The sequence below is a fragment of the Petromyzon marinus genome, chromosome 49 (assembly GCF_048934315.1).
Source record: "Petromyzon marinus isolate PM22_M1 ecotype Great Lakes invasive population chromosome 49, UKy_Petmar_22M1.pri1.0, whole genome shotgun sequence".
In the NCBI taxonomy this organism is placed as follows: Eukaryota; Metazoa; Chordata; class Hyperoartia; order Petromyzontiformes; family Petromyzontidae; genus Petromyzon; species Petromyzon marinus.
In genome coordinates this window covers 7,129,868-7,157,612 of record NC_133715.1, presented here as the reverse complement: position 1 = coordinate 7,157,612, position 27,745 = coordinate 7,129,868, and the positions used below count along the sequence as shown (strand labels likewise).

Genomic DNA, 27,745 nt, shown 5'->3' with positions numbered 1-27,745 from the left:
GGGGAGGGAGGGGGGGGGTCGTGGGGGAATCAGAGGGAGGGGGTTGTGTGGGGGGTGAGTGGAGAGATGTGGGGAGGAGGGATGGTTTAGCAAGGCCGCTTACTCCTCTCCACACACACACATCCATGTATAGCTTGCTCGGCAAAGACTTAGCAAGGCCTTTACCATCATCACCGCCATCACCACCACCATCATCACCACCACCACCACCATCATCATCACCACCACCAACCCCGTGGTCATGCGGCGAAGAGCCGTAGAGACCGCCGCTGCCGGGAGCTTGCTGTGGCTACTCGTGGCCGCTCTGATCCGCTCCGGTGTTCCACAGAAAGGTATCGGCATCGATATATAGCGTGGGGGGCCGGGGTAGTGGAGGGGGGCCGGGGTAGTGGAGGGGGGCCGGGGTAGTGGAGGAGGGCCGGGGTAGTGGAGGAGGGCCGGGGTAGTGGAGGGGGGCCGGGGTAGGGGAGGAGGGTCGGGGTAGTGGAGGAGGGTCGGGGTAGTGGAGGAGGGCCGGGGTAGTGGAGGAGGGCCGGGGTAGTGGAGGAGGGCCGGGGTAGTGGAGGGGGGCCGGGGTAGGGGAGGAGGGCCAGGGTAGTATTGATCCTCGGTTTGGGATTCCAGAGTAGTAACCTGGCAGGGTTGGTTTCTTTCTCTGTGTGTGTTGTTGTTGTGTAGCTGGTGGTGGTGAGTGTTGGGGGAGAGGCAGTAGCTGGTGGTGGTGGTGAGTGTTGGGGGAGAGGCAGTAGCTGGTGGTGGTGGTGAGTGTTGGGGGAGAGGCAGTAGCTGGTGGTGGTGAGTGTTGGGGGAGACGCAGTAGCTGGTGCTGGTGAGTGTTGGGGGAGACGCAGTAGCTGGTGCTGGTGGTTTGTGTTGGGGAAGACGCAGTAGCTGGTGGTGGTGGTGAGTGTTGGGGGAGACGCAGTAGCTGGTGGTGGTGAGTGTTGGGGGAGACGCAGTAGCTAGTGGTGGTGGTGAGTGTTGGGGGAGACGCAGTAGCTGGTGGTGGTGAGTGTTGGGGGAGACGCAGTAGCTGGTGGTGGTGGTGAGTGTTGGGGGAGACGCAGTAGCTGGTGCTGGTGAGTGTTGGGGGAGACGCAGTAGCTGGTGCTGGTGGTTTGTGTTGGGGAAGACGCAGTAGCTGGTGGTGGTGGTGAGTGTTGGGGGAGACGCAGTAGCTGGTGGTGGTGAGTGTTGGGGGAGACGCAGTAGCTAGTGGTGGTGGTGAGTGTTGGGGGAGACGCAGTAGCTGGTGCTGGTGAGTGTTGGGAGAGACGCAGTAGCTGGTGGTGAGTGTTGGGGGAGACGCAGTAGCTGGTGCTGGCGGTGAGTGTTGGGGAAGACGCAGTAGCTGGTGGTGGTGGTGAGTGTTGGGGGAGACGCAGTAGCTGGTGGTGAGTGTTGGGGGAGACGCAGTAGCTGGTGCTGGTGGTGAGTGTTGGGGGAGACGCAGTAGCTGGTGGTGGTGAGTGTTGGGGGAGACGCAGTAGCTGGTGCTGGTGGTGAGTGTTGGGGGAGACGCAGTAGCTGGTGGTGAGTGTTGGGGAGACGCAGTAGCTGGTGGTGGTGGTGAGTGTTGGGGGAGACAGTAGCTGGTGCTGGTGGTGAGTGTTGGGGGAGACGCAGTAGCTGGTGGTGGTGGTGAGTGTTGGGGGAGACAGTAGCTGGTGGTGAGTGTTGGGGAAGACAGTAGCTGGTGGTGGTGGTGAGTGTTGGGGGAGACGCAGTAGCTGGTGGTGCTGGTTAGTGTTGGGGGAGACAGTAGCTGGTGGTGAGTGTTGGGGAAGACAGTAGCTGGTGGTGGTGGTGAGTGTTGGGGGAGACGCAGTAGCTGGTGGTGCTGGTTAGTGTTGGGGGAGACGCAGTAGCTGGTGGTGGTGAGTGTTGGGGAGACGCAGTAGCTGGTAGTGGTGGTAAGTGTTGGGAAGACGCTGTAGCTGGTGGTGAGTGTTGGGGAGACGCTGTAGCTGGTGGTGGTGGTGAGTGTTGGGGGAGACGCAGTAGCTGGTGGTGCTGGTTAGTGTTGGGGGAGACGCAGTAGCTGGTGGTGGTGAGTGTTGGGGAGACGCAGTAGCTGGTGGTGGTGGTGAGTGTTGGGAAGACGCTGTAGCTGGTGGTGAGTGTTGGGGAGACGCTGTAGCTGGTGGTGGTGAGTGTTGGGGGAGACGCAGTAACTGGTGGTGGTGGTGAGTGTTGGGGGAAACGCAGTAGCTGGTGGTGGTGAGTGTTGGGGGAGACGCAGTAGCTGGTGGTGGTGAGTGTTGGGGAGACGCAGTAGCTGGTGGTGGTGGTGAGTGTTGGGGGAGACGCAGTAGCTGGTGGTGGTGAGTGTTGGGGGAGACAGTAACTGGTGGTGGTGGTGGTTACAGCACGGCCGCCGCGGTGGGGGTGTTTGTTCTGGGATAGAGGCCTAGCCGGATTTTAGGCCGTGTGGGTGGGTGGGTGGTTGTGTGGCTGAGTGGCTGTGTGGATGGTTGTGTGGGTGGTTGTGTGGATGGATGAGTGGTTGTGTGGGTGGTTGTGTGGGTGGTTGTGTGAGTGGTTGTATGAGCGGTTGTGTGGGTGGTTGTGTGAATGGGTGGTTGTGTGGATGGTTGTGTGAATGGGTGGTTGTGTTGTGTGGTTGGGTGAGTGGTTGTGTGGATGCGTGGGTGAGTGGATTTGTGGGTGGGTGGGTGAGTGAGTGGTTGTCTGGATGGGTCAGTAGTTGAGTGGTTGTGTATGTGGATTGATAGGTGAGTGGATGGGTGGGTGGGTGAATTTGAAAGGTTGTTGGCTGGGTGAGTGTGAGTGGTTGTGATGGTGTCCTTTTGTTTTGGCAGGTGGCTGAGTGGCTGTGTGAGTGGCTGTGTATGGGTAGTTGAGTGGCTGTGTATGGGTAGTTGAGTGGCTGTGCGGTTGGGTGATGATTGCATAGGTGGGTTATTGGCAGTATTTTGGTAGGCGAGTGGGTAAGTTCATGAATGGGTGAGTGAGGGAGCGAGTGGGTGAGTGAGTGGGTGAGTAGGTGAATGGGTGAGTGAGTGTGGTAGGTGAATGGGTGAGTGAGTAGGTGGGTGAGTAGGTGAATTGGTGAGTGAGTGGGTGGGTGAGTAGGTGAATGGGTGAGTGAGTGGGTGGGTGAGTAGCTGCTTGGGTGAGTGAGTGGGTGGGTGAGTCGGTGAAGGGGTGCGGGAGTCTGGGTAACTTAATATGATGGTCGGTTGATGAGTAATTCCTTGGATATCCCAATGATTCTATGTGCACCACTTGTGCTCTCTATGTGTAGGTTGGCGTATGGATGAGTCACTGTGCGGACGGGTTATGTCTGTGGCGAGTGAGTGGGTGGCTGAGTGGGCCGACGGTTAGCCCGAAACACCTCGCTCTGTCGCTTGATCTGCCAGACATCGGCGGTGTGGATGAGATTGTGAGCGAGTTGGCGAGGCGGTTGAGCGGGTGGAGGTGAGTTGGTGAGTGTGCGAGAGCGAGTGAGTTGGTAAGTGACCATATCTGCACAATGCTGTCAAATCTCGGCAGCAAAGCGGAGCCGAGCCTAGACAGTGCTCGGGAGGGCCGTGACATCCGTGCATACCAGATGCTATAGGCTGCTGCGGGGCTGCGTTGAGCGCAGTGCATAAAACAAAATAATTCCACCTGTACTATTAATCTCGAACAGCTGTGCTTCCCCACCACCACCAAGACCAGCGCGGTGAAGTATGGTCAAACAACCTCCACGCGACCTGCAGCAGGCTGACGAACGGGGCCGACAGGGCCCCGAGGCTCACGGTTCAAATCCAGTGGCCGCCCCCCCCCCCCCGAGTGTAACAGTGTGGCGGTATTAACCATTCAAATCCAGCGGCTGCCTCCCGCACTGGACGTGAAGATCTCGTGACGTCGTCCGAAAGGGTATGGCACCGTCGTGCGCCAACGTCGGGGTCCAAATTCGGCAAATACAAATTTAAATTCATGTTATTTTATAATAATGTTATTTGATGTGCAGCGTTGTGGGATGCAATTGCATCCCACAACTCTGGACATCAGTTAGCCAGTCCCGTGCACAGATGATACAAAAAACAAAACCCACACTTAATCAAACACTAAAAAGATAAATATATAAATAACGAGAGAGAGTGATAAGTACACATAACAATAAAATGATCATCACAGAGAAAAATCCGGAACATCCCACCGCAAATTTACTCGATTTGAATATACCGTACTGTACTGCACTGTACATATAAATCCATTACCCCCCCCCCCCCATTGGCAAAACACTGCGCAGTACCCTCCTGGGTAAACAAGCAGAATCATCACAATAACAACAACAATGAACCATCTCAGATTCCCCGACCACGTGGCCATCGTGGAAGAGCGTGGAGGACAAAGTAGAAATTACAACGATAGACTAATTTTTACTTTACAAGGAATCGCCCACTGTGCTTTGCTGCTCTTTTTCAGAAGCGACCTGCCTATCACAAATGATAGCTTTAACGAAGTGGCTTGTCATCACGTGGAAATATGTAGCTGCCAAATACTCTTAAATGCAGAATGTTGATTCTAAATGTGGAGGGAAAACCCGGAGGAGGACCCAGAGAAAAATCCACGCGGCCACGAGGAGAGAGAGAGAGAGACACACACAAACACCAAATATACAGCAGCAGGCGTCAGGGTCGGAATCGAAACCACGACCTCCTGCGTACCAGGCGAGGCAGTTAACATCTCCTAGCCACCGTACGGGTGGTGGGCGGTGGTGGCCATGCTGCTGCACCGTGGCAGCCTGCAGCCTAAGCGCTGTGGAGGCAGAAGATTGCTCTGGGCTATCGCTTCACGAGGCCAAGAAGCCTCGCGGCCAACTCGGTGCGCCCCCATCCCCGTGCCGGCGAGCGTCGGCACAGGACCCTCTTAGCAAGAGACTCTTGAGACCTTGGTGTGTTTTTCACGGTGTGTTGGCGTGCGTGTGCGCGCGCCCGCGAGTTTGCGACGTCGCTCGTTAAAGTGAAAGCGATGCGACGCTGCGGGTGGCTAATTGAGCGAGCCGAGTTCTCAGTTTCGTCCTTAATTCGGACGGCAGATTAGATTTTATGCGAGAGAGACACCCGGCGTCTGGAGGCGGAGGGTCGATGCGCCCGGCGTCGCGTCACCGCCACGGACGGCTGCTCGGCAGCGGGCGGCCACCGCGGCGGTTTAATGGTCAGCGGCAATCGTGCCAGGCTCGCGACCCACAGGTCGCCGGTTCGACTCCGTCTCCCCGCTGGGGCGAGCGGTTGAAATGGTGGTGCAGGTTTCTTAAATCGTCCACCAAGCTAAGCTGAGCTAAACTTAAACAGTTTTCTTTGACCAGGTAAGGCCCCACTGAGCTATATGCTGCAGCTCCTTTTTCAGAAGCGAACTGGCCACAAATAGCTCAGCGAAGTCGCTTATCACGTGGAAATGTATAGCAGCCAAATACTCTGAACGCACGTTGATTCTAAATGTGGAGGGAAAAACCGGAGGACCCGGAGAAAAATCCAAGCGAACAGAGGGAGAGAGACACAAACTCCAAATATACAGGTATCAGGGGTCTAACTCACGACCTCCTGCATGCCAGGCGAGGTAGGTAACATCTCACCACCGTGGCACCCTCCCTCCATGCTCACTCCGCCTTCCTCCACCCAGCGGTGTAAATGTCGGTCGGTGATCAGCTGGCAAGTCGCCTGAAGTGGGACAATGTGTGTGTCTCTGGCTGGCTGGTGTGGAAGAGTAGGCCAAATACCTGTACGGGCAGCGGTGGTGTCGTGGTTAGCGCGCTTCCGATACGATAACTCAGCGACGAAAGTTTGATTCCCACTCATCACCAATAACACTGGGGATTATTTGAGCCGGTCCTGGGCCTCCTCGAGGTCGACTCAACCTCAAATGAGTGCCTGGTGCAATGTGTAAACATTATCACTCGGGAGATGAAGACGGCTGGGTTTGGTGCTGGCCACCCACGCCATCGTGTGCCATGCCGGCCCTCATAGGCGCTACTCGCAAACAGCACTTGCCCCAACATTCTGTTAAGGCTATAGGGAGGGTTCTTTGTGTCTTGAGTGTGTGTGTCTTTGTATGTATGTATTTGTGTGTATGTAGGTTCTCGCTAACAGCACTTGACCCCAACAGTTGGTTTCGGCTGTTGGGGTCAAGTTGGGGGGGGGGGGTACGTCTGGGGGGGAGATTTTTTTTCAGCAATGGGGAAACAAAGGCGGCTGGGCGTGGTGCGTGCGTGGTGCGTGCGTGGTGCGTGCGTGGTGCGTGTGTGGTGCGTGTGTGGTACGAGCGTGCGTGGTACGTGTGTGGTGCGTGCGTGGTGCGTGCGTGGTGCGTGCGTGGTGCGTGCGTGGTACGTGCGTGGTGCGTGCGTGGTGCGTGCGTGGTGCGTGCGTGGTACGTGCGTGGTGCGTGCGTGGTGCGTGCGTGGTGCGTGCGTGGTGCGTGTGTGGTGCGTGTGTGGCGCGTGCGTGGTGCGTGTGTGGTGCGTGTGCGCAGGTGATGGGTGCGGCCACTCGGTGCTGGGCGCGCTCAGCGGGACGCTCTCCTCGCTCGGCTACCCGGCCGCGTCCCCGGCACACGCCGTCTGCGTCTGGGAACTCCGTGTGCCGCCCGGCCGGCGTATCCGCCTCCGCTTCGCCGACTTGCAGGTTGTGACCACCCCCCCTCCACCCCCCCCCCCCCCCGCATTGTGTAAAAAAACTACAGTGGGGTCGGAGGTTGCCAGAAAAAAATGGCGGGGTCAGAGGTCGTAGGTGAAATCCGCGGGGTCGGAGGTCATGTTAAAAAAACCAGTGGGGTCGGAGGACACCTGAAAAATTCACAGGTCACGGGTGATGGATAAATATGTGGGGTCAGAGGTCATAGGTTTAATATATGTTCCGAGATTCAGCGGTGAACGGGACTCGCCCTACAACTTACAGACGTCTCAGAACGGGAAAGGGTGAAGTGGTTTTTTTTTTTACATCAAAATGTATTAATTCAACTTGCAAGTTCTATCTTCGGTTCTTGTCTGCATCTATCGCCTGTCATCTCGCTTAGGTTCTGGCGCCGGAACCCTTCCACTGCCAAGAAAACCACGTCAAGATCTACAGCGGCATCTCCAACTGGTCCGAGATGGGTGAGAGACAAAACTCGTCGCTACATCGGTGCTAACGATGCGGCGCGGTGATTCTGGTGGTGTTGGTGGCGGCGGCAGTGGCGGCAGCGGCGGCGGTGGTAGTAACGCGGGTGGCGATGACGGCGATGGTGGTGATGGCGGAGGTAGCGATGGTGGCGGTGGTGGTGATGGCGGCGATGGTGGTGATGGCGGAGGTAGCGATGGTGGCGGTGGTGGTGATGGCGGCGATGGTGGTGATGGCGGAGGTAGCGATGGGTGGCGGTGGTGGTTGCTATGCCGCTGCACGTGGCTGCCTGCAATCCAGCACTGCGGAGGCGGCGGCAGTAGCGGCGGCAGTAGCAAGGGTTGGCGGATGGCGTAAATCTGGTGAATTTCCCATTGCCGTCGAGGAGGGGCCGTGCCCTGGCTCGTCAGGAGAAAGCGACACGGCAAACACTAAGACTACACCCGTCCCTTGCGCACGATGGGATAGAGTGTTGCCCTCAACCTCGCACGGGCCTGGGTTTCCTCCGGGTGCCCCGGCTTCCTGCCACATGCAGGACTCGCTGATAGCACCTTCATGTGTCGAGGACTGCAGAGTGTGGGCGATTGTTGACGCCGCTGGCTCCTCACCGCCACTCCGTTGAGCCGTTGTTTGCTGCCAAGTTGCTTCTGAAAAAGAAAGCGATGGCCGAGTGGGCTTTACCTGGTAAGATAGAGAATAGTTTAGTTGTATTGGTATATTATTTGTGATTTGTTGACCTTTCCATTACTTTGCACTGCTGTCGTGTTTCTGTATCGTGTGTTGTAACGCTCTGACCCACCCCGACTGGACATCTGTGATAAAGATCGTTGTAGCTCAACGGATTCCTCCTGCAGTATAAACAAATGCCCTCCTGGCGCCTATCTCTTCGAGAGGGAGTGAACAGCACTTGCCCCAACAGTCTGTTCAAGGCTGCACGGGGGATCTTTGCCTTTTGTGTGTGTGCGTGTGCGCGCTTGCGTGCGTGCAGGCACGTTCTGCGGGGAGCTGGACAAGGTGAAGCAAGAACTCGTGTCCGAGAGTAACGAGGTGACGGTTCGATTCCAGAGCGGGTCCCACGAGCCCGGGCGAGGGTTCCTCCTTTCGTATGCCATCGACGACCACGCTGGTCAGTAACCTCGTCCACACCTCATCACTCACTACTCCACACACCTCATCGCTCACTACTTCACACACCTCATCGCTCACTACTTCACACACCTCATCATGCCTTATGACTGCACACACCTCGTCGCTCACTACTCCACACACCTCATCGATCACTACTCCACACACCTAATCGCTCACTACTCCACACACCTCATCGCTCACTACTCCACACTCTTCATCGCTCACTACTCCACACACCTCATCACTCACTACTCCACACACCTCATCACTCACTACTCCACACACCTCATCACTCACTACTCCACACTCTTCATCGCTCACTACTCCACAAACCTCATCGCTCACTACTCCACACACCTCATCGCTCACTACTCCACACACCTCATCGCTCACTACTCCACACACCTCATCACTCACTACTTCACACACCTCATCACTCACTACTCCACACACCTCATCATCGCTCACTCCTCTACACACCTCATCGCTCACTACTCCACACACCTCATCATTATTACTCCACACACCTTCTCATCGCTCACTACTCCACACCTCATTGCTCACTACTCCACACACCTCATCATCGCTCACTCCTCTACACACCTCATCGCTTACTACTCCACACACCTCATCGCTCAGCCGCTCATGGTGAATGACAACAAACAAGTGAACTGCAAAACAACATTTGACTCCGTTGGGCTTTGGAGGTTGGGCTTGAGTCGGGTGAGTGTCAGTCCAGCAGTGGAGAGGACATGGCTGATGCCGATGATGATGAATTGACGATGAGCATCGTTTGCCATCGTCTACAGACCTCATCACGTGCCTGGAGAGCGGGGCGGACTTTGCGGACCACGAGTTCACGTGAGATATACAAACAAAGACAAAGGGTCCCCCGCGTGGCCCACGCAGGCTGTTGCCCGGAGCCAAGTGCTGTTAGCTGACAGCACAACTGAAGGCCGGCACGGCGCGCGAGGGTGCGGTGTGGCCGGCACCGCGCCCGGCCGCCTTTGTCTCCCCAGTGGTGATGTTTACACACGCAACACACACAGCCACAAAAATTCGTACACATAACCCACACACGTCCTGTGCTTGTGTGACCGCGGTACGTGTGTCCGCGTGTCTCCGTGTCCCCGTGTCCCCCCCTGTGTTCGTCTGGTCCCCACTGTGTGTCCCGTTGTCCCCCTCTGTGTCCCCCTCTGTGTCCCCCCCTGTGTCCCCCTCTGTGTCCCCCTCTGTGTCCCCCGTGTGTCCCCCTCTGTGTCCCCCTCTGTGTCCCGTGTGTCCCATGCATCTTTGCGGTGCAGGAGGTTCTGTCCGGCCGGGTGCCTGACTCCGTTCGGCGACGTCTCCGGCACCATTCCCAACGGCTACCGCGACGTGAGTGACACCACAACACCAACGCCACCACAACAACCGCCACAGCATGAGCGCCCTCACCACCAACAACTACGACAAGAACCACAGTGCGTGTATGTATGTATGCGTGCGTGCGTGCTGGTGTGTGTACGTGTGCACGCGCGTGTGTGTACGTGCGGCAGTCTTCCCCGGTGTGCAGGGCGGCGGTGCACGCCGGCGTCATCGCGCCGGACCGCGGGGGTGTGGTGAGCGTCGTGCAGAGCAAGGGGCGAGCGTCCTACGAGAGCCGGCTTGCCAACAACGTCACCTCGCTCCAGTGAGACGCACGCCACACACACGCGCACGCATACGTGCGCATACACGCGCGCACACGCACACATTCGCGCCCGCTCGCTCACACGTGTCCGCGTGGCTACTCCCTTTTGCGTGTCCGACAGGGGCAGCGACTCCCCCAACCTCTTCACGTTCAAGACGACGGGTACGCGACGCCTCCGCCCACATGTTCTTGGTACTTTCGGTAAAGTCACGTAGAAGGGAAACAATAAAATAGTAAAAATGTAAAACAATAAAATTCTCACGACGTTTCGACTGCAACACAAGCAATCATCGTCAGGTGTGAAAACCACAACAGGTGTGAAAAACATAACAAGAAAAAAAATTATTGCTGTGGTTTTCACACCTGATGATGATTGCTTGTGTTGCAGTCGAAACGTCGTGAGAATTTTATTGTTTTATATTTTTATTATTTTATTGTTTCCCTTCTACGTGACTTTACCGAAAGAACCAAGAGTATGAATCCCTGCAGTCACGAAAGCTTTAAATCAAGATTTAACCGCCCACGTCGCGCCCACCCGCCTTGTGCTATCAGCCGCTGTGTCCAATCGTCGAGAACGCCGCCGCTGTGTTGAATCGGCGCATTACGCTCATTGTTGCTTCGTGTTATTCACGTGGAGCTGCGTGTCAGGTTCTCGGCGTACATTGGCTTCCTTGCGTTTGCGTTAATTACCGTGTCGCCCGTGTTGCTTACGTTTGTGTTATCCTGCCCCTTGTCTGCGTTCCCTATCTTCACGTTGATCATCGCCCCTCCCCTCCCCCCCCCTCCCGTCCCTCGCTTTCCTCCCATCCCTCCCGTCCCTCCCTCGCATCCTCCTCCCTAACGACCCCGGCAGGCTGCTACGGCAAGCTGGGCATGGAGTCGGGCACGATCCGCGACTCTCAGCTCTCGGCGTCGTCCGTGCTGGCGCAGCTCGGCAAGGACGGCGTGGTGATGGCGCTGACCCTGTCAAGCGCGCGCCTGGGCTACGCCGGCCCGGCGTGGGTGGCGCGCCTCGCCGACCCCCCCCACTGGCTTCAGATCGACCTCAACAAGGAGCGGCGCGTCACAGGTTCGGTGGCACCGTGTCGGAGCGCCGTCGCACCGAAACACCATCGCTCTGTCCGGCTGTTGCAATGTCGCACCGTAGTATCGGAGCGCTGCCGCGTAGAAACAACGTCATACTGTCATATTGTAGCCACCGTCGCTCCATCGCACGGTCATTCCGTGTGCGTGCCGTGCGTGTCGTGTCGAGCATGCCGTGCATGTCGTGCGTGCTTGCCATTCAGGTATCGTGACGGCCGGCTCGGGGGGTCCTCCAAACCCCTCCTACTTCGTCTCGGCCTACAAGGTGCAGTGGAGCCTGGACGGGGCCGCGTGGAGCACGTACAAGAACAACATCGGCGGCACCGATAAGGTGGGCCGTCCCCTCGCAACCCCCCTCACCCCCCCTCACATCCCCAACCCCCCCTCCCCCCTCCTGATCCCCCCCCCCCCCTCCGATCCCCCTAGCCGTCCCCAAAAATTGTCTGAAATTGCCCACAACACAACCGCCACTTCAATGAAGGTGGCCTGCAGTGGCCTGGAGGTTCACAATGTCCGTGTCAGAGACTCTTGAGACCCATATCGGGCGTACCGAGAAGGTCTGCCTGATCCCCTCCTGCTCCCCCTTAATACCCCCTTGAACCCCCTCTTGATCCCCTGTGCTCCCCCTTTAACCCCCCCTGCCGCCCCCCCCCCCCCGATTCCATTCTGCTGCCCACCTGCTGTACTGCGGGGGCACCAGAGGTGACATCTCAGAAACTGCCTCTGCGACATCCACGTCCTCTAACACAACCTGGTCGGGGCGCGTGCTGCAAGAGATTCGAAACTTTGGGGGGACAGCGACCCCACCCACAATTGAACCCCTTAACACCCGCCTCTCGTCCCCCGCCCCCCCCCCCCACCACACCGGCGCGTCTGCCCGCCGCCCACCGCCCACCGCCCAGCTATTCCAGGGTAACGTGGACAGCCTGAGCCCCGTGCGGAACAACTTTGTGCCGGCGCTGGTGACGCGTCTGGTGCGCGTCTGTCCCATCGCCTGGCACCAGAAGATCGCCATGAAGCTGGAGCTGCTGGGCTGCGAGCTCCCAACCACGGCGGCGGCTGCGGGGACTCTACGACGTGAGCGCACGCACGCGTGTGTGTGCGTGTGCGCGTGTGTGTGTGTGTGTGCGCGTGTGTGTGTGTGTGTGTACGCGCGTGTGTGTGTGTACGCGCGTGTGTGTGTGTGTACGCGCGTGTGTGTGTGTGTACGCGCGTGTGTGTGTGTGTGTACGCGCGTGTGTGTGTGTGTACGCGCGTGTGTGTGTGTGTACGCGCGTGTGTGTGTGTGTACGCGCGTGTGTGTGTGTGTACGCGCGTGTGTGTGTGTGTACGCGCGTGTGTGTGTGTGTACGCGCGTGTGTGTGTGTGTACGCGCGTGTGTGTGTGTACGCGCGTGTGTGTATATTGTGGGGAGCGGTAGTGTCGCGGTTAGCCCCCGCCCCCTCGTGTGCCGTGCCGGCCTTTATAGGTGCTCGCTAACAGCACTTGCCCCCTACAGTTTGTTAAGGCTATACGGGGGATCTTTGTCTTTGCGTGTATATTTGTAGGTTGGTTTACGTGTCCTCCATTCTCCATGCTTGTGAAACGTGGACCCCTTTAAAGGAACAACAGCGCTCGTTTGAAACATTCAGGTTGACCTATCCATGATCTATCCTGGGTTTAATCAGATGGAATTGAGTGAGGAGCTCACAGAACATTGAAATATCTGGACACGGTGCCATCGGTGAGCTCCTCTGGCAGATGAGGTTGTGTTGGCTGGGTCATGTAGCCCGCATGCCCAACCACCGCATGCCCAAGCAGATTCTGTTTGACTGAATAGTGGGGGCTAAACGGGCATGGTACTGATGTGTTAAAGAAGGATGCTGAACTGAGTGGACTTGCTGGTGACTGGTACTAGTGGTATCAAGACCTTACTGTATCGGGAGGCTCGTGAAGGACGCTACTTGGCAGTTGGAGGCAGTCGCCCTCCAACAACAACGGAGGGCGGAGGAGCGACGCTCACAACGACGAGCGCAGCGCCGGGTGGCTAAAACGCAGCGAGTTGGCACAGTAGGGAGCACAGGTGGTGCATCTGCCAGCCATCTCAGTCAATCAACCCGTGGCATCTGGGTCTGTCCCGTAACCTGCGAGCCGAGCAATCCTTCTGCACTTGACAGCCTCATTGATGACAGCAACATGACAGCCTCAATGATGACAGCCTCAGTGATGACAACAACATGACAGCCTCAGTGATGACAACAACATGACAGCCTCAATGATGACAACAACATGACAGCCTCAATGATGACAGCCTCAGTGATGACAACAACATGACAGCCTCAGTGATGACAACAACATGACAGCCTCAATGATGACAACAACATGACAGCCTCAATGATGACAACAACATGACAGCCTCAATGATGACAGCCTCAGTGATGACAACAACATGACAGCCTCAATGATGACAACAACATGACAGCCTCAATGATGACAGCCTCAGTGATGACAACAACATGACAGCCTCAGTGATGACAACAACATGACAGCCTCAGTGATGACAACAACATGACAGCCTCAATGATGACAACAACATGACAGCCTCAATGATAACAGCCTCAATGGTGACAGCAACATGACAGCCTCAATGATGACAGCCTCAATGATGACATCAACGTGACAGCCTCAATGATGACAGCCTCAATGATGACAGCAACATGACCGCCTCAATGATGACAGCAACATGACAGCCTCAATGGTGACAGCAACGGCAGCCTCAATGATGACAGCAACATGACAGCCTCAATGATGACAGCAACGTGACAGCCTCAATTATGACATCAACGTGACAGCCTCAATGATGACAGCCTCAATGATGACAGCAACATGACAGCCTCAATGATGACATCAACATGACAGCCTCAATGATGACAGCCTCAATGATGACAGCCTGAATGATGACAGCAACATGACAGCCTCAATGACGACAGCCTCAATGATGACAGCAACATGACAGCCTCAATGATGACAGCAACATGACAGCCTCAATGATGACATCAACATGACAGCCTCAATGATGACATCAACATGACAGCCTCAATGATGACATCAACATGACAGCCTCAATGATGACAGCCTCAATGATGACAGCAACATGATAGCCTCAATGATGACAGCAACATGACAGCCTCAATGGTGACAGGCTCAATGATGACAACGTGACAGCCTCAATGATGACATCAACATGACAGCCTCAATGATGACAGCCTCAATGATGACAGCAACATGATAGCCTCAATGATGACATCAACATGACAGCCTCAATGGTGACAGCCTCAATGATGACAACAACATGACAGCCTCAATGATGACAACAACATGACAGCCTCAATGATGACAACATGACAGCCTCAATGATGACAACAACATGACAGCCTCAATGATGACAACAACATGACAGCCTCAATGATGACAACAACATGACCGCCTCAATGATGACAGCAACATGACAGCCTCAATGGTGACAGCAACATGACAACCACAATGATGACAGCACCATGACAGCCTCAATGATAACAGCCTCAATGATGACAACAACATGACAGCCTCAAAGTGCGCCTGGCACGGGTGCCTTGGCTAAGTCACCGCCACTTAGGCGAATGGCGGCTGTTGTTGTTGTCATCGTGTGTCTGTGCATCTCAAGTGACATTTGTTGGTGCGTATACGTGGCCCTCCGTGCCTTTGCTGGGTAATTTGGGGGGGGGGGGTTGCTACGGTGGCGAGATGTTAACTCCCTCGCTTGGTAGGCAGGAGGTCGTGGGTTCAATCCCGATCCTGATGCTTGCTGTATATTTTGAGTTTGCGTGTGTCTTTCTCACCGTGGTAACGTGGATTTTTCAGCGGGTTCTCTTTTTTTCCCCATGCCATTGAAAATAAACATCCCTTTAGAGTATTTGGCCGCTATAAATGTCCACATGGCGATAAGCCACTTCAATGAGCTATGATTTGTGGTAGGCAGATCGCTTCTGAAAAAGAGTTACGTAGCTCAGTGGGCCATTACCTGCTAAAATACCAAAAAGCTAAATGATTATGATCTATTCATTCTCGTCGTTCTTGACTCATCCCGACCCGCTGTTCTCTCATTCCTTCGCCCCGCGACCTCCCCACTCCTGACCCCCGGCAGCTCGTGCTATGCGGCCGGTGGGGGCCTCTCCGCCGGGGGGCACGGAGTGGCCCCCAGGGCGGGGAGCGGAGGTGGGGGCCACCACTGTGACGGCCGTCAAGAACAGCACCATGCCGGGCGGCACACAGAGAGGTAACGTGCCGCTGTGTTACAATAAAAGCGGACTACGACCATCTTGTATAGATTTTAGCCAATAAAAAAAAGGTGGGGCATGTCACATGATGCTCATCATACCATCCAATGGGATTACTCAATCCACGGATGTATTGGCAATGAATCTGTGTGGCTGCCGAATCAACTGAAAATAATCGATGCAATTCACCTCGATTCACAATCCTCAATAACATACATTGGCAAAGACACGCATCTTCGGGCAACACCACGCCTACTTTCTTCCGTATACATGCATTCCTTGACATACGCGATAGATACGTTCCTGGAAAAGCGCGTGTATCTCAAAACCGCCTATGTGAAAAGCAATTTCCCCCTAAATAATGGTAAAGGAGGGGGGTTAGGGGACTTCACTCATACTCGCAAACATAATCGCCTATTTTATCCTAGCCTATATCAATACAATACAAATGCATGCAATATAATACTGTAAATTGAAAACAAAATCACTTAAACTCGAATATACATGTAAAATAAACACGAAAAAGAAAGAGAGCATTACTTGTAACTACGCCAGAGTTGCGCTGCAGAGGGGATTGATGGAGATGGAGACGCAGCGAGATGCTGCACAGTTACAGGAAAGCGCGCCGGCTATCGTACCGCACTCGCCGCTGGCAACGCCATTGGGTGGCGGTGCCAGGCTAGGGGTGGTGCGTGCATCGCGGGTGACGTCGTCTCGAAAATCGCCTGGCGTATGTCAGTACAAGGGTGGAAAGATAATGCGCGCCGCGGTATTCCAAAATTTGGCGTACCGCAAAAGCGCGTAAACCGAGGATTGGCCTGCGTGGGCAAATCTCCGGTGGGTGATTTCGCTGGGAAGTCCGGTTTTAAAATACGACGGCACGCCACCCCAGCCGTGACCCTCCGGGGATTGTCATCGTCGATGCCGCTGTCGTTGTGGACTTCGGTGAACTACTGGACGTCTGTGCAAAAGAGCTTTACAGCTCGCCGGATTCCTTCAGTATTAATAAATATTCCGATTCTTTTCGTCGTGGCCGTCATCGTTGTTTTGTTATCATCGTTGCCGTTGTTGTTTAGGTTTCATTGTTTCAGTCGTCATTGTTGTTTTGTCGTCGGCGGCAGCATTGTTGTTGTCGTTGTCATTGTCGGCATCGTCATTATCGTCGTTGTCTGCTCCTAGTGTTTCCCCTAGGTCGACTCGGCCTTATGTCGTTTGATCATCAGCACTGGAGACAAAGGGGTGACTGGGTGTCGTGCTGGACACTGCCCCCCACCCCCCCCATGTGCTGTACACCATCTTTCACTCACAGGTGTTCACTAAAAGCACTTGCCCCGACAGTCACTTGAGGCTACATGGGGGATCTCTGTCTCTCTCCTGCAGAGCTGGTGCTCGTGTCCACGCTGGTGCCGGTGTGCGTCGTCCTCGTTGCTGTGCTCCTCGTCCTGTCCTTCATCTGCGCCAAGAGGAGGCGCGACCGCGGACGGTGAGACGTGGCGGCTCATTAGCCGCCCACCTCGTTAGCCGGCCGCCTCGTTAGTCGCCCGCCTCGTTAGTCGTCCACCTCGTTAGTCGTCCACCTCGTTAAACGTCCACCTCGTTAGTCGTCCACCTTCGTAGAGCGAGAGGGAGAGAGGGGACGACTCGGAGGCGCCAGGAGGAGGAACCACAGACGAACAGGAAGGCAGTAGCAGCAGCAGCCACGTGGCAAGGAGCCGGTGCCAAATTCCCTCCCAAGCTCTGCGGTCCTCTATATATAAAGTTGTTATTGGCCCATTAATGAGATGGCACTTTATTGAAGACACGTTCACTTGACATCAGGCAGAGGCCCCCACTGCAACAGCCCCGAGTCTCCCGCGCATCTCCCCCTTATATACCGACACGAGGCCACGCCCCCTTCTCGATCATTCTCGCTGACTCTGGACGCTCGCTCCACCGGCAGACTCCACCGTCCTCTTCCGTCGCCTGACCACGCTCCCTTCTCGAACATTCCCGTGGCCACCAGTCCCTTCGCACTCACAACTGACTCCCCTGTCATTACCTCCCGTGGCCACCAGTCCCTTCTCACTCACAACTGACTCCCCTGTCATTACCTCCCGTGGCCACCAGTCCCTTCTCACTCACAACTGACTCCCCTGTCATTACCTCCCGTGGCCACCAGTCCCTTCTCACTCACAACTGCCTCCCTTGTCATTACCTCCCGTGGCCACCAGTCCCTTCTCACTCACAACTGCCTCCCCTGTCATTACCTCCCGTGGCCACCAGTCCCTTCTCACTCACAACTGACTCCCCTGTCATTACCTCTCGTGGCCACCAGTCCCTTCTCACTCACAACTGACTCCCCTGTCATTACCTGCTGTGGCCACTAGTGCGTTCGCACTGTCGGTTGACCTCCCTGTTATTACCTCCCGTGACCACTAGTCCCCTCACGCCGCATGCAGGCTCTATTGTCATGACACGTGTGAGAGGAAACTGGAGTATCCAGAGGGGGAAACACTCTGTCTACACAGATGGAACAGGTGGGAGTCTTACATTTGCCGTACCACCTTCTCCTGGCGAGCCAGGGTAGGGGGCTCCCCCTCGATGCACGCCCACGGAAAAGGAGTTTTCTGCAACTTTTGTGCGGTGATCCGCCAACCCTCTCGCTGCGACTGCTGCTGCTCCCTCCACAGTGCCGGGTCACACACAGAGCCACGTGCAGCGTAGCCGCTACCACCATGTGCCGACGTGGCAGACTATAATTTTGTGCAAAATCGGCTTAAAATACCCCGACATCTTAGCCACGGCGGCCGAGGGTCACATGGTGGAGCGGGATTTAAGACGCCCAGTTGCTTGTGGTGTTGCATTCTGCGAGAGCTGACGGTAGAAACTCCACATAACTATGGCAGGGACACTACACAAACACGGTCTAGTCATTAGACGGCCGACGCTGTTGTGTTTTCATGAAAATAATAATATAAAATAAATGAGAATGTTTATGTAGCTGCTTTTGAATATCTTTGGGTCTCTGTGTGAGTCTGTTGGTCTCTGTGTAGGTCTGCGGGTCTCTGTGTGAATCTGTGGGTCTCTGTGTAGGTCTATGAGTCTCTGTAGGTCTATAGGTCTGTGTGTGAGTCTATGCTATTTGAGTCTATGGGTCTCTGTGTAGTTCTTTGGGTCTCATTGTGTAGGTGTTCAGCGTGTCATCGAGGTTGTGATGTTGAACTGTTTGTTTTGCCGGACTGTGTTGGCAGGAAGGACGCCGGGCCCGCATACAGCCTGCCCTGCACTCCGGGCCAGTCAGGTGAGAGTGCAGGGCAGCTCGGGGCAGCCCTGGGTAGCCTGGGACAGCACGGGGCAGCACGGGGCAGCACGGGGCAGCACGGGGTAGCACGAGTAGTCAGGTCATTGTGATGTGGCGACGCTATGATACGTATCGTACAATATTACGGCGTACATGGTACGCCCTTTTCCAACAGCTGTCCCTCCTCATGAGAGTGATGGTTAATTAAGAGTGCGGGTACTCCCACCTCTTCGTAATACGGCCAGTGTGGAAGAGTAGACCTAAACACCCGGTTAGAGGGACTCCCCGAGAGCGGCTCCAAGTGGAGGCCTCTTTTGTCAGCAGTGGCGTGAGTGAGCAATTGCACAGGCTGCGCCTTTACCTTCAACGACAACTCCTGTTGCTGCGTGGAACCTCTCTCTCCTCCCTCCCCATCCTCCCCCCTCCATCCCCCGCTCCCCCGCCCCCCCCCCTCCCCGTGTGCCCCCCTCCCCCAGGCTGGTTCAAAGGCCTCAAGCAGGTGTTCCCGCGGCAGGGGGAGGGGCGGGGGCGGGGGGGAGGGGGAGGCGGGGGCAGCCTCCACGGAACCGACTCCTCCCTCAACGTCCGCTACAGCAGCGACGCGCACCGGGGCCCGGCGGCACGCAAGCACAGCGTGCCTGGTAACACGCCAGCTGTAGCTGAGGGGACAGCACACCAGCTGTAGCCGAAGGGACAGCACGCCAGCTGTAGCCGAAGGGACCGCACGCCAGCTGTAGCCGAGGGGACAGCACGCCAGCTGTAGCCGAGGGGACCGCACGCCAGCTGTAGCCGAGGGGACACCACGCCAGCTGTAGCCGAAGGGACAGCATGCCAGCTGTAGTAGAGGGGATCGCACGCCAGCTGTAGCCGAGGGGACACCACGCCAGCTGTAGCTGAAGGGACAGCACGCCAGCTGTAGTAGAGGGGACAGCACGCCAGCTGTAGCCGAGGGGACCGCACGCCAGCTGTAGCCGAAGGGACAGCATGCCAGCTGTAGCCGAGGGGATCGCACGCCAGCTGTAGCCGAAGGGACCGCACGCCAGCTGTAGCCGAGGGGATCGCACGCCAGCTGTAGCAGAGGGGACAGCACGCCAGCTGTAGGAGAAGGGACAGCATGCCATTTGTAGCCGAGGGGACCGCACGCCAGCTGTAGCCGAGGGGACACCACGCCAGCTGTAGCCGAAGGGACAGCATGCCAGCTGTAGCCGAGGGGATCGCACGCCAGCTGTAGCCGAAGGGACCGCACGCCAGCTGTAGCCGAGGGGATCGCACGCCAGCTGTAGCAGAGGGGACAGCACGCCAGCTGTAGGAGAAGGGACAGCATGCCATTTGTAGCCGAGGGGACAGCACGCCAGCTGTAGCCGAGGGGGCCGCACGCCAGCTGTAGCCGAGGGGACCGCATGCCAGCTGTAGTAGAGGGGACCGCACGCCAGCTGTAGCCGAGGGGACAGCACACCAGCTGTAGCCGAAGGGACAGCATGCCAGCTGTAGCCGAGGGGACAGCACGCCAGCTGTAGCCGAGGGGATCGCACGCCAGCTGTAGCTGAGGGGACCGCATGCCAGCTGTAGCTGAGGGGACAGCACGCCAGCTGTAGCCGAGGGGACAGCACGCCAGCTGTAGTAGAGGGGACAGCACGCCAGCTGTAGCTGAGGGGACAGCACGCCAGCTGTAGCCGAGGGGACAGCACGCCAGCTGTAGCCGAGGGGACAGCACGCCAGCTGTAGCCGAGGGGACAGCACGCCAGTTGTAGCTGAGGGGACAGCACGCCAGCTGTAGCCGAGGGGACAGCACGCCAGCTGTAGCCGAGGGGACAGCACGCCAGTTGTAGCTGAGGGGACAGCACGCCAGCTGTAGCCGAAGAGATAGGACACGAGCTGCAGCTATGATAGCTCAGAGCTCAGATTTGTCCGACAGCATCTCTCTCCCACCCGCCTCCCATCTTCACACGCCAATTCCTTTTGTTAAAATAAGTTTTTTTGTGTTACCAGTAACCATATAAAAAAAACAGTGAGTAGCGGTTTGCTGCACGTTTAGAAATGTCCGGAGCAATAAACGCAACGTTTCCCGCTTATTGGCTCAGAAAAGGTCAGCGGACTGAATCTTCAATCCGGAAATCGCCAGTTTAATTCAATCTCTCGGTGCTGCAATTAAAACAACAGTGCAAGTTTCTTTAATCGATTCTTGAAATTGTTACCGGCCTGGGGCTTGGGGCCTGGATCGGAAACCACTGGCAGTCTCAAGCCCTATCAAAACTCCCTTAACCTCTCATCTCCCTCTTAACTTCTCCTCCCTCCCGCACAGAGTACCAGCCGCTGGTGCTGGGCGGCTCCGAGCTGGCGCGGGCAGGGAAGGCCTCCACGTTCCGGCCAACTCGCGACTACGAAGAACCGGAGCAATCACCGGGGGGCGGTGGCGGCGGCAGCGGCGGCCTTCCTCTCCCGCCGCCACCCCTCACCCTCCCTCCCGTCCCAGCGGCGCCAGTGCCGGGAGCGCCGCCCTCGCCGTCGTCGTCCGTCGCGACCTCCCCTTCCCCGGCCGCCTACGACACCATCGGGGCGTACGACGACTCACCGGCGCGCTACGCCTCCCCGCTCTCCTCCCCCGCCGCACCGGCGCTCCACCTGTACGCCGAGCCGGTGCCGGCGCAGGTCCCCGAGTACGCGATGCCAATCGGGTTCACGCTCGACCCCGTGCGAGCGTTTCCCGTGGCCTACGACACGCCGAGAAGCCCGCGCAGGGCCGAGCAGGCGCCGGCGCGGCCAAATTTCAGCCAGTCGGCATCGGCGATCGGCGGTGCCAGCGGCGACGGTGGTACGGTGTACGACACACCCAGGGCCGTACGACGGAACGCGACGCGCGGGAACGTTGGCGCCGGTGATGCCGGCGGGGTGGAAGGGGGCGGCAGTTGAGCGGAGGTGGCCGTCGTGATTGGTCGATACGGTGCTGTACGGTGCGCGTGGGCCGACGTGATTGGTCGATGCTGGGTCACACGGCGTCTGTGGGACGACACGATTGGCCGACTTGTCGCGTGGCAGCACAGGAGGAATGAGGATGCGCGCGGTTTATGTGAATGTAATGTCGTTTGGAATTGTTCTACATTTTTAAGTTTTAGATTTTTTTCACGTGTGTCGATTTAACATTTTGTTTCACTACAATTATTATTTATATTTTGCGACGTTTTATTTTCATTTTTTTCGTACATTCGTACTTTTTTTGCACGTTTGTGAAGTATTTATATGTTTCTTTAGTTTTGTTTAAATTTTATTTCGCGTGGATTTATTTCATCGGAACACGTGCAAATTTCTACAATTGTTTTCATTATTATTATTTATGTTTTGTTTCGTCGTTTTCCAACATCAAGTTTTTGCTCGACTGGGCGATAATTTGTTTTTGCGCGCTGAAGGCATTGTGGGTAGACTAACGATGGGCGCGCCACCCACACAGCGGTGAAGATGAAGATGATGAAGGAGGTAGCGCCGCCGCCCGCGTGGATTTTTGTCGTTGTGTTTGTACAGGGTTTGATACGGAGAGAGTTTTTACACTGTTGAGTGTGCATGATCGTTTTGAATAGGCATAATCATCATAATTCATAGGCGTTTGCAATAATTACCTATACTGTATATAAGAGCGAGCAAGAGACGACCAAGCTCCTGGCGCAATCCGTAGCGGCGTGTACTGTTAGCGAGCGCCCGTTGTGTCCGGCACGGCTCGTGCCGTGGCTGGTTGGTTAGTACTGCGCCTGGACATTGTTCACACGGCTCACTGGGTACTCAATTTAGGCCGAATTTACCTAGGGGGAGGACCAGTGTGCTTAATGGATTGTAGCAAAGTATGTTAAACCACTACGCCGTCTATCTCGCATACACACACCACACAAAGACAAAGACCACCCGTATAGCCTTAACAGACTGTTGGGGAAAGTGCTGTCAGCGAGTACCTAAGAAGGCCGGCACGGCACACGAGGGGGTGGTGTGGCTAGCACCACGCCCAGCCGCCTTTGTCTCCCCAGTGCTGATGTTTACATAACACCAGGTACTCACTTAAGGCTGAGTCGACCTAGGGGAAGCCCAGGACCGGCTCAGATATTACCGATGTTGGCCGTGAGCACATTGCCGCACAAAGACATACAACCGCAAAAAACGCCGTCACAAAAATCACGACATACACCACCACACTGTGGATTGGGGTGAGCAGAAGTTGTTTCAATATTGGGGTCGCGGTTGCATGGGGAGGCAACTCTGCTGATGATTGGATGCTGATGATTGGGTGAAGCTAACGACCAATCGCCAGGCTGCGTTGTCAGCGATGCACAAGCACAAGTGTGTGCAGCAACCCTCGCACGTCCATCGTGAACGCAAATTACGACGCGGATTTATGGCAGTGTCTGACATGTGACCCCATTTGAGGATGCGGCACGGAAGTTGTTTATTTGGCGATGGAGGCAGTCGGTCATCGGGTCTCTATGGCGGCCGACGGATCTGTTTTGTGTCTGTGTGAACACATGGGTCTCTGTGGGAGTCAGTACAATTTGAACTTCACATAGCGGCTTATGAACGCTGCGACCGCATCTCGAACCGATTTACGGGGAACGGCGGGGCGTATTTATTTGATCGAGTGGGGGAGGCAGGCAGTCAAAGGTCTGTATGTGAGTATGGAAGAGAGAGGAGGCAGTCATAGGGCAGAGGAGAAGAGGATCGTCTTGAACCTGGAATTGAACTGAGGCAGGGAGTCGACAGCACGGGTGGCTGGGGGAAGGGACGAGGAACCCGACTCTAAAGGGGCAGCAGAGACGAATGGGCGACCTCCCAGTGACCTTACAGGGAAAATAATTAACAGGCTGGCGTTTCGGGCAATGGCCCATGTTCAGAGGAGCAGAGTGAGAGGGGCGGCCAGATTGACCGAGTTGCAGGTGGAGAATGAAATGCACACTGCGTAAAAAAATACAACTTTTAATAGGGTTGATTTGAAAGTTTGAAGACGGGGGAAGTTTTCGGTCGGTGCGTAATCACCTGCCTTGAGCGTGGGGGTGACCAACCACGAAGGGCTGGCGAATACAAAGGAAGGCAAATCTCAAAGGAGCGTGGAGAGGCACTGAGAGTGACGAAGAGAGGGAACGTGCATGGGTGCGAGGGTGGGTGCCTGGGTGAGTGGGCGCCTGGGTGAGAGGGCGTCCCTAGGAGAGGGCTGTGGTGGAGACTCGCCACTCGGTGGTTGGCAGCCAAGGGAGGGAACGCGCCCGAGATGGTGCGTCCGACGCGGAGATGGAGCCGTGTGAGGTCTACTCTCGACGGACCGTTACGTCTTAGGGCTGTGAGGGATGGCGACGGCTTGGAGAGGCCTTCATCCAGCAGCGGATTGATCGTGGCTGATGATGAAGATGACGGACGGTTTTATTTTGATATATGACAAGTGTTTATCGTGGGTCAATGCAACTGAAATGTTTCGTCGGATAATTATCCGAGCAAGGCTATTGCCAATGAAAGTGAAAAATATGTTTTTGCGCAGTCATTGGTAAACCGGGCTGATACCCATGAACTCTCTGCACTTGAGAACGAAGTTAAATCACAGCGCCGTCTATGTGAGCCCAAGGGTCTCTATGATAGTCACGGAAGATGGGGTCCATCAACTCGCTGTACTTGAGTATCCGGTGTAATCACAGTGGTTGGGCGGCAGGAACTCAGATCTGGTACCCTGGTTCTCATAGCCGTGCTGGTACTGCATCTCCGACACGGCCGTTATGAACCCAGCCCTCCCGAGCTGCCCAGCCGCCTCTACTGCCGTGATTATTATTATTTTTTTAAAATATTGTGACATTTGTTTTCTTTCCCCGCAGAGAATATTCCTGCACGGTTTGTTTTCGTATGTATCCTTCACGACGTATTTATTTTCATGGGTGTTTCCCGTTTAGACTTGTGCGGTGATTGTCGCGTTGCGTTGACCCCAAGGTGGCGTGGCGACGTTGCCGACTTGAAATCCGCGTCCTGTTACTGACTCTGCTTTGTGCTTCATTTAGAGACCGGTAGCGTTTACAAACATTCAGTACATGGTGCGGTTGTGGGGGGCGGTGAATTAGCGTACCGCGCCATGAACCCAGCGACCCGAGTTGGGATGACACCAGCGGCACGAGTACAGCTTCGCGATGGTGTTGTTGCGGGGGGGGGGGGGGGGTTGTTATCGCGCGCGTCGTTCGGCACGACGTCCGACGTTTCTTCAGCTCCTAAAAGAAGCCGCCAGCGCGCGTGGAGCGGAACGTCGGACGCGGCGCCCGAAGGACGCGCCCGCGGCACGGAGAGACGCACGGCGACTGCCGAGAAAAACCGCGCCCGGTCACTGTCGGGGCTGAGTTGAGTGACATCTGAACCGGTCATTGCTCCCCCACGCCCCCCCCACCCCCCCTCACTTTGTCAACCCGCATTGTCCGGTGCGCTGAAGTATGGTCAGACAACCCCCCCGTGGTTGACAGAGCAGTGGCGAAGCTTGCATCCAGCAGTGGACTTACGACGGGCTGTAAGTTATTAGTGTTATTTTGTTTATTACTATCACCTAACATTGGTACGATGGCCTTTGAAGTGTTTTATTGTTTTGAAAGGTGTTGCTTGAAAGTTTTGTCGTGTTTTGTATTTTTACAACAACTTTTAAAAAATCGTCTTTTAGTCTTGGTCGTCGTGGATGAATACCGTTTGTAGTTTTTTTTTTCTCCGTTTTGTGAAGAAAATTTGCTTAGAACTACTGTATCACCGACTCAAACGTTGCAAGTCTTGTCAACGCTCACTCTGCGGGCGTGGGCGGGGGGCGACGCCGATCCCCTTATTCATGACGAGGAACTGCGGGAGGTGGCCCCCACCAGCATTCGGATGCAGAGGACGTTGCGGAACGTGCGCTGTTTAAACCCAAACAACGTGAAGAGCGAACGAAGGGCGAAAGCGGTGACACCGAGTGGAGCGTTCGGAGCGTGGCGACGGTCATCCGTTTGGGTCTCACGGTGGGATTGGTGCTACGGGGACGGTTGACTCGTGTAGACAAGCCAGGCGCTGGAGTTTGATTCCTCTATATATCTAAATCGGCTCAAGCCTGCAGTAAAATCACGTGGCTACGTCCATTCTGAATCCGTCTATCTCTCTCTCTCCCCGCCCACTGTCAAAATAGGCACTGTTCATTTCCGCTTGCCGCTTCTCTCTCTCTCTCCCTCTGTCGTCTTCTCTCATCACACGATCTCATCACACCCTCTCATCCCCGACAGCGTTGTGGGATGCTGTTGGCATGAATGACGTTATATAAAATGAAAGTACGATTATTATCGTAGCCCGGATATTCCTTCTCTGCCTCCTCCTGCACATGCGCTCCTCCTCTGTCCCTGCTGCTCGTCTTGAGCCGTGCCCTCCTCGGTATCCATCTCTTGGAGGTCTTCCATCCCGGCATCTCTTCCCGTTCACGGTTATCTTCCTCTGTCCGCTGCCCTCTTGCACAACTGACTCGACTCCCCTTATACCGTGGTGTGTCACGTGTAACGTCAGTTTTGTAAAGTGAAATTTTACCTTCATTCGACTCTCGTCAAGCGGAGCCTTCACACTATTCGTTGCTCGAACAATGAATGAGCTGACTCAAGCAAATATCGTTTATAATTGATGTTTTGGGTTAGGGCACGATGCAATGCTCTACCTTGGCTACAGTCTTTGGGCCCTCCACCACCCGGCAAAGTTGCGCAACCGTCCGCTGGAAACGTGGACACAGCAAGGGTGCAGGCGACGAAGTTGCGCGATTGCTCCAACCGATTGCTCGGATGCGATGAAGCCGGTTTTGAGGCTCTGCAGGATTTTTTTTTGCCTGGCTTTAGATCACCACAGTGTAGGGGGAATCTCGTCCGTACGTGGGGTGAGCTGCGACTTTCGGATGCCTTCAGCAGAGCCACACATTAACGCTCCCCTCGATTATAATCAAACAGTAGCGTGAGTCTCTAGCAGTGTCGGGAATGATCGAGAATATGGTAGTTTCACTCGAGTTTGCAATTACTGCGGCTACGATGCAGCGAGGGGTAAATTATAAAAATTGCCCGCGGGCCATTTCGGAGTTGTCGGCTTCACGTGGCTGTGATCGGATTGCCGCGAGACTGAACGCAAACATTTCTCATTGGACCTAGGTTATATCGGCACTCTGCAATCCACTGAAATAAAGTTCAATGCTGAGTTATCTGTAAATCAATTCCTAGCCCCCCCCCCCCCCCCCCCAACATATGTCAGTTTCTGGACGGGTGTCAACCCAAAAGCCCATAGGTCGAATTAAATTAAGTCGTGGACTATGGGACCTCTCCTTCCTTGGTTGTCGTAGCCTTCGACATGATTGTCATCTTGTCTTGGATTAACCCCGGGCTTTGGGACAATTAATGTTTCATCCCGGACTCTGCAATAGCGGTTAGACCGACTTTTATTCTGATCCTGGTTTTAATCTCGACTTAGACTAGGTCTCGTCAATTGTGGTTAGACCTGGTCTCAGTTTGGTCTTAATATGATCCTGGTATAACCTTGATTTTAGACTGGGTTTTGAGTGGTTGTTGTTTATAGTTTGGTCTTAAGTCCGCCAGATCTCGGCATGACCCGTGCCTGGCACAGACCTCTCTCTGGCTGTTTGTAAAGTGGGGAATGTGGGGTTTGATGCTGAATAAACTTTCAATTTCTTCCAACGTCTCCGACATTTGTCGCATTATTCTTGCTGGCGTCATAATTATTTCTCGAATTCCATGATACGGGGCTGGTCGGGAGTGGTGGCGCTGTGGTTACCGCACTGTTTTTGTGGAAGCTGTGTTGACCTGAGTGTGATTCCCGATCATCAAGAGTTGAAGCAATGTTGGTTCAGTGGTGGGGTAGTTTGCGCCGTTTTGATTTTTAGCCGCGGCAGTCGAAGCAATGGAGCAAGTGGTTCCCCCCCCCCCACCCCATGGCTTCACCACAGGCCATCGGCATGTCCCGTGTGGTGGGGTAAAGTGTGGGTACTCTCCCACCTTTCCCAGGACGTCTCGCCAGCGTGGGAGAGTCGGCCAAAACACACTCGAGAGGGGATGTTCAAGAGCAGTGGTCTTCGTTGCAAGGCCCGTGGCCTCCTGGTGTCCTTTAGCGCGGACCCTGACGTCCGCCCCCACCCCCGACAACACCCCCCATCATCATCATCGTGCTGCTGTCACCC

The 27,745-nt window shown here is 55.6% G+C and overlaps 1 protein-coding gene across 1 annotated transcript; it reads left to right on the top strand.

Annotated features, from left to right (window-relative positions):
* The first annotated feature begins 46 nt into the window (after positions 1–46).
* Positions 47–27,245, top strand: LOC116952933 (discoidin, CUB and LCCL domain-containing protein 2-like). Its single transcript, XM_032972674.2, has 16 exons — positions 47–332; positions 6,484–6,635; positions 7,027–7,105; positions 8,098–8,235; positions 9,047–9,098; positions 9,542–9,614; positions 9,776–9,909; positions 10,031–10,071; positions 10,763–10,978; positions 11,196–11,323; positions 11,895–12,069; positions 15,155–15,286; positions 16,668–16,770; positions 18,518–18,567; positions 19,044–19,208; positions 20,870–27,245. Exons 1-16 carry the CDS (start codon positions 242–244, stop codon positions 21,475–21,477), a joined length of 2,337 nt encoding a protein of 778 aa, XP_032828565.2. The 5' UTR covers positions 47–241; the 3' UTR covers positions 21,478–27,245.
* Positions 27,246–27,745: the final 500 nt, after the last annotated feature.